Source organism: Spea bombifrons, chromosome 10, assembly GCF_027358695.1.
Source record: "Spea bombifrons isolate aSpeBom1 chromosome 10, aSpeBom1.2.pri, whole genome shotgun sequence".
Taxonomy (NCBI): Eukaryota; Metazoa; Chordata; class Amphibia; order Anura; family Pelobatidae; genus Spea; species Spea bombifrons.
The window spans coordinates 3,410,504-3,427,407 of NC_071096.1; the positions used below are offsets into that span (position 1 = coordinate 3,410,504).

The 16,904-nt window shown below is 41.3% G+C and overlaps 1 protein-coding gene across 1 annotated transcript; it reads left to right on the plus strand.

The window, feature by feature from the left end:
- The first annotated feature begins 524 nt into the window (after window positions 1–524).
- SYT13 (synaptotagmin 13) lies at window positions 525–10,444 on the plus strand. Its single transcript, XM_053448545.1, has 6 exons — window positions 525–830; window positions 4,520–4,715; window positions 6,590–6,724; window positions 7,272–7,585; window positions 8,921–9,047; window positions 9,417–10,444. Exons 1-6 carry the CDS (start codon window positions 654–656, stop codon window positions 9,740–9,742), a joined length of 1,275 nt encoding a protein of 424 aa, XP_053304520.1. The 5' UTR covers window positions 525–653; the 3' UTR covers window positions 9,743–10,444.
- Window positions 10,445–16,904: the final 6,460 nt, after the last annotated feature.

Consider the following 16,904-nt stretch of genomic DNA (forward strand, 5'->3'; position numbering starts at 1 on the left):
TAAAGATATTCTGGGCTGTGCTGGGTTAACCAACTAGGCAAATACCTAGTGGCTTATTTGCTCAAGGGATCAACAAGGCTAGAGTAACCTGACAATATCTCCAAATATTTCCTATTCGTGATATCTGAGTATCACACCTGCTGCCTTTTTCTCACTGAAATCCCTGCTTGAATACAGGTGACTCCACTCCTCACAATTTCTCCTGACAAGTCATGGTTTTCAAGAGAATATAATCATTGCACCAACTATTCTAAAAATGCTCCTTTTTTGGCTGTGGAACCAGTTTGGTTAATTGCAGCAGGATTTTTACACTTTTGACTCCTTTGATTGATGCTGAGTGTGCAGACCTTGAGGGGATGCAAGGATCTGGAAGCTCCTGCTTGTTGCTGCAGCTTATGCCGTGGAAATGACGTCTTCAGGGTTAAGACCACCCTCTTCCCTGGAGATCTGACTCTCATAATTCAGTGAAAGCAGGAATCACAGCATCCACAGCTCATTGCCTGGGCTGCACTTGAGGAATCAGAACCTCACACCCCACACAGCAGCAGAAGACATGGATTGAGACCCCTGCTCAAGGGCAAAAGGGGCACCAGGGGCAGGAGACTGTGGGGTGCGAAGTTCCAGATTGTATGTGACTCCTAGCTGGTCCCAAGATGATCTCAGCCCCGTTAATAGCAATGGGGGCAACCCTGGGGGTAGCTGCTGCCTTTTTTGCCTTCTGTGGCAGCATATGTGTGTGCAGCTGCTATAAGAAGAAGAAGAAGATGTCCTCAGACAGTGAAGGTGGCACCCCAGTGACCATGGCAAGTGTTCTCCAACAAGGGCACCCGGTATGTATCTTTGTTCACCCACCCTCTATCTTGGGGCAAATTCTCTAATGGGGTCTCCAGTTCTAAAGCTTTGGTCAGAGTTCCATGAAACCCCTGGGGGTGAATTGAGGTTAAAGGGTTTATTGTTAGAAATGCTCCGCTGGTGATGAATGGGTTAATTAGTCCATGTAGCGAATTCTAGCTTGTTACATTGTAACTCATGTGCATCCTCTCTGCATTCTGAAACCTTCATTATTTATCATTTAAACCGATTTTGATTTCTTTTCTTTGACCCTTTTGGTGCCACAACTTCATGCATATGATTTACCCCCCCCCCAGACTCCCTTGTACACACCCAGCTTACTTACCCCAGCTTTGACATTAAATAGACCCCAGCTGCTGCAGGACCTCTTTGGGTCACATCTTATAATCACATGTGTCTGTGTGTATGGATGGGGTAAAAGGGGGATTTAACCACTTCACTGCCCCAGCTACCCATACACACACATCTGTTCTGGTATTACATCTCATATAGTGGAACATAATTTCACCCCAACACATGCTCTACTGATGTCACTGAAAGTGTTTACAATTATCAGCTACTTATTGTTAATAATGTTTTTATTTTCTTTTTTATTTCGATCTGCCCAATTCCCGTTATACCTTTACTGCATGAAAAGTATCAGAAAAAGATGAAGCTCGATTGAATGTGATAGTACCGAGTATACTATTTACTAATATTCACTCAAGCTAAACTGGTATTGAAGCATCAGCTGAGAGGGCAGGTAATATACACCATATAGACAAAAGTATTTGGACACCTGACCATTACACCAACAGGGACTGGGAATTTGTGCCAATTCATCCAGAATTTTCTTCACTTGGCGTAACCCAAACCCTAACTTCAATAATTAAGACGTGTGTCGCAATACTTGTGACCGGCCGCAGAGAGCCCTGACCTCAACCCCATCAAACACCTTTGGGATGAACTGGAATGGAGTTTGTGAGCCGGGCGTCTCGTCCAACATCAGCGCCTGACCTCACAAACGCTCTACTGGATGAACGGGCAAAAATCCCTCAGAAACTCCCCAAAATCTTGTGAAAAGCCTTCCCAGAAGAGTGGAAGCCGTTATAGCCGCAAAGGGGGACCAACTACATATTAATGTCTATATATTTAGAATGAGATGTCATCAAAGCTCCTGTTGGTGCAATGGTCAGGTGTCCCAATACTTTTGTCTATATAGTGTTCATGGCATTCTGTTTGCTTATAGTTGAAGCTGGTGATGTTAGGAAGGATTCACCACTAAAACGTTATTCCCAAATTCTAATCCCAAACTGAGTCTTGTTGAAGTTGGTGGACCTGCTATTTTGCGTTCCTGGGGAGAGGGGCTCATCCTCTGAAACAAACTTTCCTGGTCACCTGATTTTGTTGGTAAGCTCCTCGCTTGCTCATGGATGTCCCACCAAGGTTTGATCATCTCGATGAGCTGCGGGAAAGACTCAAAGTCAACTGAAACCAACTTCCTGACCCTGCGAGAAAATATAACCTGTCTGGAGGTGCTTGGTGAGAGCACCTGAGCTGAACTAGTTAGAAAGTCATTGTTTGAAGACCACTGACTCCATGAAGTCCAACGATATAACACAGCGTCACCTACGTTTCCCTTTTAGTGAACAGAGCCAAGGATTTCAAACCAGAGACAAAGAAGTAGAGTCTTTTCCCTTGGAGTCAACTGGAAAATCCAGTTCCACAGAAGAGCAGAGGACCTTGATTCTAGTCTCGGTCAAGAAACTTAACCCATGCACCAATATGCATAAAAATCTAAATCAATGAAAAAAAATCATTAAAAATAGAATTATCACTTTTTCACCAATACACAGGAGTGTGCAAAGCTTCAGATCCAATATTAATCTTTAAAACATTCAAATCCGATCTATTATGTCAATTAAATAAGTTTAAGCTGCAGAAAATTGATTAATGTTCTCATTCGATTTGTTTGATTAGATTGAGGTTCAATTCGATCCAAAAGTTGAAATTCTCAGGTCCTTCCGAATATAAACTTCTATTTTCTGTGTCGTGGGGATGTTTTCTTGGACTAGAAGAACTGGTTTTAGTGATTGCTGAGAATCATGCGCCACTGACAGTGTACAAACAATTAAATACCAACAACAAAAATAAATATCTAATAATAATAATAATAATAATAATATAAATAATATGTATTTATATCTCATAAAATAATTTATTAATAATATACGGGTAATAATTTATTTTTTATTTTTTATCCATCTAACCAGAATTAATGGAATGTAACGCGTAAAAGTTACAATAGTCTATAGCAGGCGATGTGTTACAAAGTAACTTAAGTTTTAATTCTCAATACATTTCTTCATCGGCCCCATCCGGCCCCCGTCTAGTCGCCCGGTTCTCCTGCTGTAAAGACTCAAACCTTAATCAGACGTTGGTCTCGTCTTAGATTCAGGAGCCGTATGTCTATCCCATGCATGTTTAATACCCTCACTGTATTACCCTCTACCATTTCTGCTGGGAGGCTGTTCCACTTATCTACCACCCTCTCAGCAAAGTAAAACTTCCTTACATTCCTTCTAAAACGCTGCAGAGGCTCGATGAGGCGCTGGATCAGATATAAAACTCTATAAAACTATGGGAATCTTTTCTCGGGAGCCTGATGTTTAACTTTCTTATAGAACCTTATAAAATCTGAGGGCCAGGAGAAAGCTGCCTTCCCTTTATTGTTGAAAAAAAATGAAGAAAAGGACACAATCTATTTTTCTTAATTCCGTATGTTTTAGAATTTCACCCGATGGGAGTTATTAGCGTTATCTTTACAAAAGAAATTATTTTTTTTCGGTCCAGGATTTGGAGGACTCTGTTAGCACTTTCTAGATGTCCCTGGTGGATCTCCACTTTGGCGTGCGTTCCGTCTCGGCCAATGGGAGTCCAGATTTACAGAAGATTAATGTTAATGGCTCGCACGCAGCAGGTCCTTAAAATTGACTATTGAGACCGAGCGGTTGCCAAGCAACAGACTGCGAGCAGACGTATGCGGGTCGAAGCGTTCACTTGATGGAAAAGCCTCTCTAGATCTCAATGTGCCGATTGATGTTCAGATGTCTTTTTAACTATTTACTTGCCATGGACGGAATAGTATATGTGTAATATGCAATTACACATTCATGCTCACACACCTACACATTCATTCTCACACACACAATTACACATTCATGCGCACACACAAAATCACACATCCATGCTCACATACACGGGGTCAGATGGCATATCGTGAGCCCGATACGTTCCTGTCTCCCTGTGCCAGTACAAAATAGTTTAGAAAGGGCCCTTCCAACCTGGACTGGTACAAGGAGACCGGAACGAGGTGTCACACCGGGCCTCCTAGAGGCATGGGCCCAATCACAGCTGTGACCTCTGTGACCCCCGTAGTTACTTCACTGATGACTCCATTTGAGCTGAGGGCTTCGTTGTAGCTGTTTGATAAACGTCGTCCATATTTAAATCTATCTCTGAACTTCGAGTTATTGAGATTTCACAAAACTTCTGTCTCCGACTTCTCACCTCTCATTAACCTATAAAAAGTGCACCATTCCGGTCCGCTGCGTGATGACGCCCGAAAAATCAAGTTATTAGCCAAAGGCTTTTTTCTGACTCTTTTACCGTTTCTTCTCTCTTTTAGATGAGCGTTTATAAGTGTACGGAACCCGTTCATCCTCAGGCAAAACTTAATTTCCCTCATATCTACGGATCCAGGCAGACGTCCCCGGAGATCGTTAATGATAAAGATTACGCTTTGAAGATGATAGAGAACGATGAGCAGGCAAAGGATGGATCTCCTGAGAACAGGAGTGTGGAGACCACCTCTGGAGTCTCAGGTATGAAATCTCCCAGCATACATTACAGGAACACGAAGGTTAATGAAACCGAGGCCTTCTAATTTCTTTTAAAGGGACCCTCCAGCCATCATATGCAATCGTGGGGGGGGGTCTAACAAGACACCCTGTGCGCTCTCTCGATTCAGAGGATATTCAAAGGGGTTTCTTATTCAGAAATTAAATTAATTGTTTTTTTCTGACTCTCTCTCACTCTCTGCCTTATTGTTCATTTCTAAAGCATCTAAAAATATTAGGAACAGAACCGGCCTGTATGCTGAAGGCAAGTTCATTATTTTAGATATAGATGGATAAAACGGGGCGATTCCTCCATCAGTTCCTCAGTTAATAACCCAACCCGGGGTTGATTTCTTTTTTTGTTTGTTTTGTATGTTTGTTTTCATTTGCATATCCTGATCGCTTAATGAATCTTGAGATGTTTTCAAAGAGGCTGATACAATATTATTTACTGGTAGCACAAAGAGAGAGGTGGCTCTCCGGTCAGACCTCATCTAGAGGCTTCTGGAGACCCTCATCTCCAGAAGGACATTGACCTTCTGGAGAGAGTGCGGAGGAGGACTAAAACCGTGGAAATATCAGAAAAGATGAAGGGATCCCAATGTGTCCTAATCCCGGGGTGTCCAACCTGCGGCCCTCCAGCTGCTGCAGGACTACATCTCCCATAATGCTCTTTCTGCTAATAGGCTGGCTGAGGAGTATGGGAGATGTAGTCCTGCAGCGGCTGGATCAGAAATCCAGCGCAGACAGGGTTAATGTTTTTAATGACTTTTGTAGCTGGAATCTCTTCATAGGCGTACAGAGGCCCTTTATCACTCCCATCACTCCTGTGTTCCAATGGCCCTTTATCACTCCCATCACTCTTGTGTTCCAATGGCCCTTTATCACTCCCATCACTCCTGGGTTCCAATGGCACGTTGTGTTTGCTAATCCAAGTTTAGGTTTAAAAGGCTAATTGATTGTTTGAAAACCCTTTTGCAATTATGTTACAGCCAGAAATTTCATTGTTTTCCATGAACCCAAACTTTAGACGCACAAGAAAAGGACTCGTCTTATTGATGCATTTCTATTTATTGGTTTATTAATCTAGTCAATCACGTCTACTAATTGCTGACATGTAATAATTCTCTCCTGTAAGGATTGCATTGGTCCAAGAGAAGATGCCGCCTTTGGAAGAAAACGGTACCTTGTTTTGGGTCAACATAGAAAAAGTTGCAAGCACATAAGCTGAAGAAAAGACCTCCGAGGCTGTATCTTTTTCTATGTTGACCCAATGAAAAGTAGCAACTTTGACTAATGACTCTAGCACGGGGGTAGGCAAGCTTCGGCTCTCCAGATGTTGTGGACTACATTTCCCTTGATGCTTTGCCAGCATTATGACTGTAAGAGCATTATGGGAGATGTAGTCCACAACATCAGGAGAGCCAAAGATTGCCTACCCCTGCTCTAGCAGCAGCACAATGGACCCGTTGGCTACCCCTGTATGCGGAGATCAATCAGGAAGACATGTTTCAGGAAAATAGGACCTGCTTTGAAGTCAGGGGGTGAACCCTAAAGGCTAACATTCTAAAGTTGTTGTAGATACCGTGCACAGCCCCCCTATGGAAGAGGCGGAAGCTAAAGCAAAGATTGGTGAAAGCATATTGACCGACGTAGCGCTAACCCACGTCTAAGTAACGTTATCATTTCAATACTGCGGATTACATGGGCTTCTGGATTGTTTTCTGGATTGATAGGGTTAAATGTCACAATAATTACAAATAACTGAAAGCTCAGAAAAAAAAACTAAAGGGAGAAATCTGTTTGTAAACTAAGCTTCTCGCTGACCGGTTATTACATTTGGTGTGAATCGCTTCCAGGTCTGGATGACAATCCGCCGGTTCCAGAAAACGAAGATCTAGAAAAACCACCCAGTTTTCCCCACGTCCCCAAGATGCGCTACTCACTCGGGTACGAGCGCCAGACCGAAGAACTGTGCGTCTCGTTCTTGGAAGGTAAGGCCAATATTTTATTTTCATAGCAATAAAGTTGAAGTTATTATTCTTAAGAGACTTAGTGAGATATTAAACATATTTTCATCCTGGGTTGCCCTTCACAACTTGAAGTTTGGTGATAAAGACGACAATCCTCTGAAACCCAGAGATCTCCGGGTGGACATGGCTCTGGAGATGATTGAAACATCTAAAAAAATCTTAAATTGGATTTTAACTGCTTTTTTGGGGGTTGATGAGCCGAGGAACCCCATCAACACATCCTCCTGAACTAGATCTTCAAACCCCATTATAAACCCTTGAAATGTTACCTCCATGTTGTGTTGGTTGACTTTGGACCTAACTTAGTGGAACAGTGAGATCTACGCGCTCGTTCATTCATTTGCTTCTATTGCATGAAACAAACATTTTCATTCATGTTCTCAAACATTCATTCAGCCTAAATGAATAATCGTAAGGTTGATAGAACCTTTAGAAAAAAAAAAGCCTCCTGGCAGGTAGGTTACTTCGCATTTAATAGTCCTCTGCTTTTTTTCCTCCCCATGTTAAGCTGTGGGCTCCACACTTCCAGGAGAGGAAGACTCCGGAAGCCACTGCTACGTCCTGGGCACCCTGACCACCTGCCATGGACAGACAGAGGCCCAGACAGCGCTGATGAAAAGGTCTCCGCACACGGTGTGGGAAGAAGCGCTCCTTTTCCCGCTGAAGGTGGAGGACAGAGCCGAAGGGACGCTAACCCTAACCTTGCGGGTTTGTGACAGCTTCTCCAGGCATCAGGTTGCCGGTGAAATAACCTTGAGCCTGGCAAACGTTGGAATTCCATTTGGAACGGCGCGATGGGTGGACCTCAAGGTCCCCGAAAAGGTGGGTCGGCGATTAATAAAGCATACTACGAGAGTTACGCATAAAACATGATTCTAGTGCCGGCAGATATTTATATGTCCAGCTACAATCAGGAGAAACACCTTGGGTACCTATTATGGGGTCATCTATCTGAGAACGGAGCCGATAGAATGTTGGAATTCATCCATGTATCCATTTTGTTACATCGTTAAGAGTTTTAAAGCAAAGGTGAACATTTGAGTTACTTTGTTATAACTAAATTTATTGTCCCTGCTGGAGACAGACTATATGTTCATGCGTCTTTCCCGGCACTCGGAGGGTTCATCGGATCTCTATCTCAGTAAAGAGCTTTGGATAAATGCTCTAGAACAGACGCTTTGGTACTCAGACGCACAGTCAGTCCTGCTGGAGCATCTCGTCAGCATCTGCGTGTCCTGGTTTAAGAGCCGCTTGCAGAGCGCGAGATGTCTGCTTGCGTCATTAGAGACCCTGGAGACCGTGCTCGGTGCTGATAATTCCTGAATCACTCGTACAGACCGTGGAGGGGGTGGAAAGGGAGAGTTCAACGAGATATTTATAGCTCTCCTCGTACACCGTGTTTTCCAGGTTAGCGCACCCTCCTCCTCCCTTCATCCCCGATTTAATTTCCTGCTGCCGCGGGTCGGGGAGGAAGATATTATCGTTTCTACGTCCAAAGCAACTCCATCGCCTTTCAGCACCAGGCCAGCAACACCTCTGAACGGCAATTAAGGGGTTAAAATTCACATAACCCTATTTCCTATTTAAAGGATACAAGAGAGAGATACAAGGTCACAAAATCAAAGCCAATGTTCTTTTTTTTTTTTTTAATTGTTCACTGTCATGTGGATTAGATCATTTATTATTGCTATTATGTAGCGTTAGTCTGTTGTTGTCATTATGCAGATAGATCTGTAGACAGATTGTGGGCAGAAGAAGAAAAGGGCCAAACTGGTGGCCCCCGTAAGTTTATGGCCAGCAGCCGGTAAATATCAGATATAAGAGGATGCACATTAGGCTTTTATTCTCACACGGCCTATGGCCAGCCATGTCCAGCTGGATCGATGGGGTGATGGGGGCCAGTGGCCCACCAGGTGTTTGCCCAGTGTGCCAGACAGCCAGTCTGGTCTGTGTAGGAACCATAGGACCCATGCTTTGAGCATTTGATGGACCACTGCGCACCAGCATTTTCTTTCTGCGGACGGGGATGGCGTCTCCTACTATCTGCTGTGGTCTAGCCTTGGGTTTGCGGGATACTTTGTAAACGGGACTTAAATATAAGTCATTTAAACACTCACGGTCGAGTTAATTAAATGGTAAAATGTCCTTGCCCCGTAGGACGCCAATTCCGCCGGGGAAGTGCTTCTGTCGGTGAGCTACCTACCAGCGGCAAATCGTCTCATCGTGGTGCTGATCAAAGCCAGAAATATACATTCAGATCGAAGCAACGATCTTCTCGGTAAAGGTAAAACAAAACAATAAAAAACCTACTTGTCCCGATTCCTCTCCATCTAGAGCCTATTGGGGTCGCTGTTAGCAAATAAAAGGTTGCCTAAGGTCCCCTTTTAGTTTTTGGGGCCTCTTTCTGAACATGTAGAGGATAAAATGTTGCACAAAATTGATATTGTTACATTGTTATTAAGTATGTTAAGGCAAACATGAACATTTACTAAGGGGTTATCTGGTATTGTCCCTGTTGGAGGTGGACCTCCAAATATTTGATAATATAACCATGTTCTCCAGAGAAACATCTCGCTCGGAAACTAAAATACCCAGTAACTTCCAGTATAAGTACAATAACGATGCACATTCTTACTGGTTTTGTCTGCTGCAGATCTTTCGGTGAAGGTCAGCCTCAGGCATGGGTCAAAAAAGCTGAAGAAGAAACAGAGTAAACGAGCGAAACACAAAATCAACCCCGTTTGGAATGAGATGATAATGTTCGAGGTGCCACCGGAGCTCCTCGGAGAGGTCAGCGTGGATCTGGAGATGATTTATTTGGAGCCCACTGGGCAGAAAACTCGAGCCAACGGTCCAAGCCATATACTGGGTACCTTTTCTTTGGGTTTAGACAGGACTGGAATGGGAAAAAGCCATTGGCAAGAAATGATGAGCAACCCTAGAAGACAAATAGCCATGTGGCACAATTTGCATCCGTGATAGGCCACGGGTCACACGCGATCACACGAGTATCACCCATGTTGTAGGTGCTAATTCACAGGTGCCACCTTGCAGCATCATCATAAGCCCCATCGACTAGTAAATCAGGTTAATTTACATGGTGTCTCATTTAACGTCCATAACCAAAGGCGACTCCTGTACACGGGAATGTCACAAAGCCATGGGCTTCACGTTTGATGTACCCGTCGTGTATCGTGACTTTAGAGGTGGTGTGACTCGTGCTTTTGTGAGAAACATAATGACCAAATTTAACACAGATGACATCACCTTGACGAGTAGTCCTGGACTATTCTCAGTTTCTATGGTGACTGCTCCACATTTAGAGTTTTGCCCCAGATCTGCTTACATATTACCGAATGGTCTCTATCAAAGTCAAAGAGCTCACATTAAAGACACAGGAGAAAGGGGCCGTGCGTGACAAGTTAGGGGTGCCAAGAATCCTAAAAACAAAGGGTATTTGACTCCTACTACCAAGGGCGTGCAATGACTGCCAAACCTTCCCAACCATAAGATTTTCATCTCCAGCTTCCATCCAGTTGACTGCCAGTCCTGGATATGGAGATAAAAGATGCCTACTTAGTTCCAGAACCTTTGTAACCATTCTTCCAACCCATCATTCTAGAGGGGAAGAGAAGCTTCCACGATGTAACAAGTCTTCCTCATTCTAAAAAAAAAAAGCCATTTCTAAGCTATATGCCCCCCTACCCTAAATGCATTCCTCTTAACAAACCTGGACTTCCAGGTCCCCTCCACCGCACGTTCATTTAGGCGCGTGACCATTCTGGTCTTTTCCAGGCTACAAAACCTTTCAACTTCTCGAGTAATGTTTACGGAGCCCACACAGATTATGTTTCAGCGTCTGTCACACTGTATCAGAAAAAAGAAACACCTCATTGCCTCCCATACCATTTCTTCCTTTTGGGAATCCATCTGCCACGCACTTCCAGTTCTTCCACGTATCGTTATTAACGTTAATTGTCTTTTAAAGCACAGTCCCTTAAACGGTCAGATCCAGGAATCAAATGCCCATCGTGTAAGTAAATTCCCCCGAGTCAACCAGCAAGGCTTGTGCATCTCATGAGCTTAGATGGTGGCCGTATACCAAGTCGCCCAAATAATTAACCCCTAAACATGTGTTACATAGATCGGTAGTTGTCGTAAAGTAATGTATGTAAAAACGTTGTGCCTTTTTCTGTGGTGAACGCACAAAGTCGACATCCTCCAATACCGCATGTTTTTTTTTATGGATAATAAAGAACAAGAACAATCGTTTTGGTTTTGCGTCGAGGTGAATTTATTCAGGACGCGTCTTCTGTACCCAGAACGTAACAGAAACCGGAGAAGGCTTTTTTTCCCAATAAAACACAGTTTTATGTTTTAACCCGAGGTGAGCGGTTATTCCATTCACTACACAGAGTTACAATCTTTCAAAAAACTCCCACATATAACAACTCGCATTTTTTTTTTTTGGTACCGTTATTGAAGAGACAATTATTTGATGGGGGGGGGAAGCGTTTCCTTGGAAACTGTGACGCAATAGTGACGGCAGCTCGTTAAAAAGCTAAAACGTACGACACGCGCGCGGCTGATTCAGGAGGGTGCCGTCTGCGTGAAAGATTTCATTTTGGTTTCTGGGGGGGTTTTTTTACGAACAAGGACACGACGACGCAAACAGAACTGACGTTTTTTGAAGATGTCGTAATGTTTGATGGTTATAGAGATTGCGTTATTCTTGTTGCTCTTGGCTTATTATCGGGGGACAGAATGCATTGAAACAAAAATCTAAGGATTTTATAAACTAATTAGAATATTACCAGCTGGAAAACTGCATTTTCAGTAACAGAGTAATTAAATAAATAAAAAAAACGATTTTTTTCCGATGTTAACTCAAACGAAGCCATCATTTTGGGGTGCATTGTAGTCCAACAGCAGCTAGATGTACCTAATTGCCCCAATAGGTAGGCTACCTGGAACTCTCCCTCTTCTGGAGGAGTGGCTTAGAAATAGGGATATAGGATATTAATTTTACAATTCAGGGCGTTCAACATAAAATTAACACCCTAAAAACCCATTAGCCCCATAGGCTTTGCATACACAGGAAAAATGACTTTTTCCTACAGGAAGGGCAGTAAAGCCGTAGAATCCACCCTCAATTCCGAACATTTCTTTATAGGAGCTTTTCATACATTTTCAGCAGGAAGGGATATGGAAATTATGAGATAACGTTTTTACTCGCTAAGAAATACCTTGAAATTGTTTGAGAGGAGTTTTATTTTGAATTTTTCTGGATTAACCAATCGATGAGTTTAGAAATTTAAAAAAACCCAACATGTATAATATTTTTATTTTAAATTTCAAGCCAAGAGATTTGCGTGGGCATGGCCATACATTAGCCCTGCCCATACCCACCTACAAAATTGTTATATATACATATACATTTATTTTTATATATATATATATATATATATATATAAATATATATATATATATATATATATTTTTTTTTTTTTTTTTTTTTAATTATTTTTTTTCATGGCTTCTATTATTTGACTATTACCCCATCTGGCAATAACATGTCACATGCAATAAAAAAAAAAAAGCTACGTGGTAATAAAGAACGCAATCTCCATTGGTAAACTGAAATGTTTTATTAACAATAAATTTTCCATTACAGGGATATTATAACAAAACAAAATAATAATAAAATAAAAAGGAAAGATTTGGTTATACCAAAAAAACAGCTTCATCAGTGTCCAGTGTACTAGCGTGTACTAGTGAAATCACACGGGGACTATAAAGCATAAGTCTGGAAAAAAAAACAACCAATAAGCCAAAACAGTATAATATTAACATATTAATACATAGATAAAAATGCTTTGTGTTATGCAGATATTGCGGTGTTTTCTATACAAGACTGGCCCGTACCAAGCAGGTCAGAGGCTAAACCAGTGGTTGGAATTCTACAGATCACAGACATTCCATTGGAAATTCCAATATTGCTCTAAGAACCCCCCCACCCCGGATCGATGGGCCGTTCCTTACCGTGGCGTTAAACAACGTTAATTGGCGGCGTTAACCAACATTTGCTACAGTCTCAAATGGAGAGCGCGGTCAAAAGATAATGATAAAAACGCATTTATCAAAATAAAATATCTAGTTCGTTTCACTTTTTTTACTCCCATAAATCTATTTTTTTAATTTGATTTTTGTGAATTTGTTGAAAGCAAAAAAATGACAAAAAAGCTTGGATGTGGATCAAATATATATATATATATATTACAAATGTTTTATTTTTAAAAAATATTTTTTTCTGTTTTGTAGTTTTTTTTTTTGTTAAATGTTCCCCCTGGAGGAGGCAATATTTAGAAGAGGCTGAGTATTTTTTTTTTTTTTTTTTTTTTTTTTTACCCAGAAAGCGTTTCTCTCCTTTCCCTGCACCTCTAATTTTCATTTAAATTGGGTGATCTTGTTGATACTAAGGAATTAGTCTCGACCGGGAAGAGCTGCACTTCTATCTCCTGAAGCCTGAAATCTCATTAATAAAAAATAAAAAAAAGAATATAAAAAAAATTCTGTACTAAACATGAATATTTCATAACTTCTGACTGTGTCTTCTAATCGCAACACAGCTGAGGGTTCCTCTAATCTCGCCATAACCTGTACATAAAAAGTGCCAGAGATCAAAACCTCTCCACGAAGCTGGATTTGGACACACGGAAGCCCAGCTACTGTCAACAATCTCGGAAAGATGAATGAATTTGCGTACAACTTCTACATCAATGCCATTTGCCCTAATAATCAAAGGAAAATTGGGTCCTGTTCCTGTTGGGTCCTACAACTTGTGATGTCATTGGGAAAAATCCTAAAAACCTATAAAATGGTCAACATGGATGGTTTGGTCGAACAACCTCACCGTGGTTAAGGACGAGTTGGATGGAAATACCAAAGTTTGGACAAAACCGAACACAAAATGCGTAGTTTTTAAATATGTGAATATATACATTTATATATAATTGGTCGAGGATTTTTAGATTTTTTTTCTGACCGTTAAACTCTTTATTATATTCTTTAGCTTCTTTTTGGCTGCGTTAATATGATCATGATAGGGAATACACTTTGGGGCATAAGGTCCTGAACGCCTGATCATGTATAGTAAATATATATTTTTTAAAGAAATAAAAAATAATCATTTGCTGCCATCTTTTTTTATGTGATTTTTATAAAAGATTCTAATTTTTTTATCCGACAAAGAATGGCTAGCAGTCATTTGAGTTTTACCTGAGTAGTCTAGGACAATAAAATGAATTTTTAATTAAAAAAAAAAAATACATAAAACAGAAAAAATTAGCAGAGTAAAAAAAGTGGAACAAAAAGGCATTTGGCAGTAGAGGTTACCAATTTGCTTGTTTATAACGGCAACCTATGTCTGCGTTATAACGATTACTCAACATCTGATCTGGGATTTTAACTCTCATCATCCACAGCAAGTCTTGGAAATTACAGGCGGACATTTATGTCGAGGAAAGTAATTTTATTGGTAAAAGTGCTCCACCTGCTGGCTCTTAATACAAAAGTGTGATAATTACCCCCTCAAAAATATCATAATTACAAAAAAAATCATTAAAAAATCATAAAGACTTGATTTTATTACAGTTTTCATGCTATCTTCTCCCTTATCTGTGGAAAGACAAGACTTTTTTTGAAGACAAGGCTGCATTTTAACGGTTCATTTGACAGTTATAGTTAATGATTTCATTTAAGGATGAAATACCGGACTTGTACTTTTCCAGGACCTTCAACTATGTTACAGGAGAATTCCTTATTTGTACCCAAAGTGTGATTATCGACCCAAAAATGATAAACAGAATACTAATGTCTCCAAGTTTGGAAGACTGTCCCAAGACCGCCATTCCGGTTACATACAAAACCAACAGATCTTTAATATCCGGCAGTCATCCCCACACAACGACTACGTTTTGGGCCAAGGTAGACGAGTCTTACCATCTAACCTTTCTTTTGTGCTGTCCGGAATACGCAAGAAATACGGAGGATTCTTATAAACCACCACAAAACTAGACCATGGAAAAAAAAAACTTTGAGATGGTCAGGTGTCCTATACAGGTGTACCTGGCCAAAAAACTATGCCTTCAGACAATGGTGGATCTATACCCCGCGTCTCTATCAAAAAGGAGTAGCAATGCAACGAGAAACACGCTCAATAGTCCTCGCAGGCCTACGTGACATTGCGCAACTTCTCGGCTCTCCACCGATTATATCAGCATCCGAAACATTAACGTCTAGAGCATAAAAAAACACAAAGAATCCCAATAAACCGTAATCAGAGCACAAATGGCGCTCCCTTAGCTTAGCCAAGGTGACCACGCGTTGACCATGTGCCGGTGGTTACATTAAGAGAGCGAGACAATCGACAAGGAGGTGTTGGATCTTTAGTCTGATTGTTGAGTCAACCACTAAAAAGGAAAAGATGCGATGCATTACGCGTGCTACAGTTACAATGTATCCAGTCATGTCTCCCCAATCGCACGAGTCTATTCTTCAGGAAACCGAGACGGAGAAATGTTTAGTCCTAAGAAGTAAGCCAAGTATGTAAAACTGGAACGACCAGGGAAGGAATCTCCAGAGACTGAGTATTATTCCTTAATATATTTATAATACATTTATTATTTCTTTTATTTCAATCCACTGGGAAAAAATTATCAAGAATTGGACATCTGTAATAGAGATTGGGAAGCCAGGTTTGTTATCGACCCCTCTCAATACAGAGAGAGATGTTTAGGAAGCGAGATTCATTGGGGAAGAAGAAAGTCTTACGACTTGCAGCCACAGCTCAAAAGAACACATTGGCAGTGATATATAGAATATAAAATAATAATAATAATAAAATATATCTTTATATATTTATAATTTCGAAAGCTATACTGTAGCAGCATTTATTTTTTAATTTTTTTCATAGCACCAGGACCCAGGAGTGTTTGGGATACTGACCTCAGATTGGGGTAAAAGCTTAAAAATCCTCCGGGCTTGCGGATTCAATTGAACATCACCGGCGGGCCAAAGCATCAGGACAACGGGACCGTATCGGGTATGGGATGAGCATCGTCCTCGACGTGAAGCCACCACTAGGAATATATGAACCCCATTCCCATCTACGAGGAGTTTTTCAACCCCAATGCCCATATTCTTCGGTTGTTATGGGGTTGGTGGCTTCTATTGGAAACAAATAAAGCCCAGGAGAACTTTACAGTAACTGTAGCCCCTCGGGAGCGGTACTACTCCCTCCGTGGCTTAGTGGTATATCTGTGGCACACATTTGAGTCAGAAGGTATAGACTGGCCGGCCGGCTGGCTCTATGTAACTATTCTTGATGTGCTTACCAGCAGGAAATTGTACAGTTGAAGTAAATCATTATATTAAAGATCAAACAATCATTAAAATGCTAATAGATGAACACCGACCGTATAGAAGCGGAAGCTTCCAGCGCTTAAACAGCCGCGCAGAATTCCACTATGATGAAGGATTAAAGTCACCCAAAAGCTGGAAGAATATTAGCACCATATTGTTATACCCTTAAAGACCGTGGCATAAAATGACTAAACCATGAAACCGCAGGAGGAATGATCTATTTCCAAGCACTGGAGTTTTAGTAGCTTGAAAAAAAATTGAAGAGGTTCCCCTCGAACGCGATTTTTGTAGCCAAATATCGTCGGAAGTTGACAGCAAACATGGCAGCAAGAAGTTCCCGATGAGCTTAGATGGACTCAACATTCTACTGTATCGGATACACTTCTCAAAGGGTAATATATATATCAGTCACGACCAATTACCTAGATACTTTCTTACGTTGTGTCGCTGCCAATTTGTATCCAGCCACCACAAAAGACCAGTTTGCCACGTAAATTAGGAAACGCGTGACTCTATATATTTCTGTTAACCATTGAAATTGTCTGGATGAACAAGAAAAGGTCAGACCTCTGGAAATTGGAAACAGAAACTAAAAAAAAACGTACAAAATTAAAGAAATGGTATGGCCCATGTTTACAACATTCCCCTCGAATGTATCTGTGAAGTCACGCGGAACGACCCGCAGACTTTTTATTATCCCTTGGGGTTTTTTTTCTAT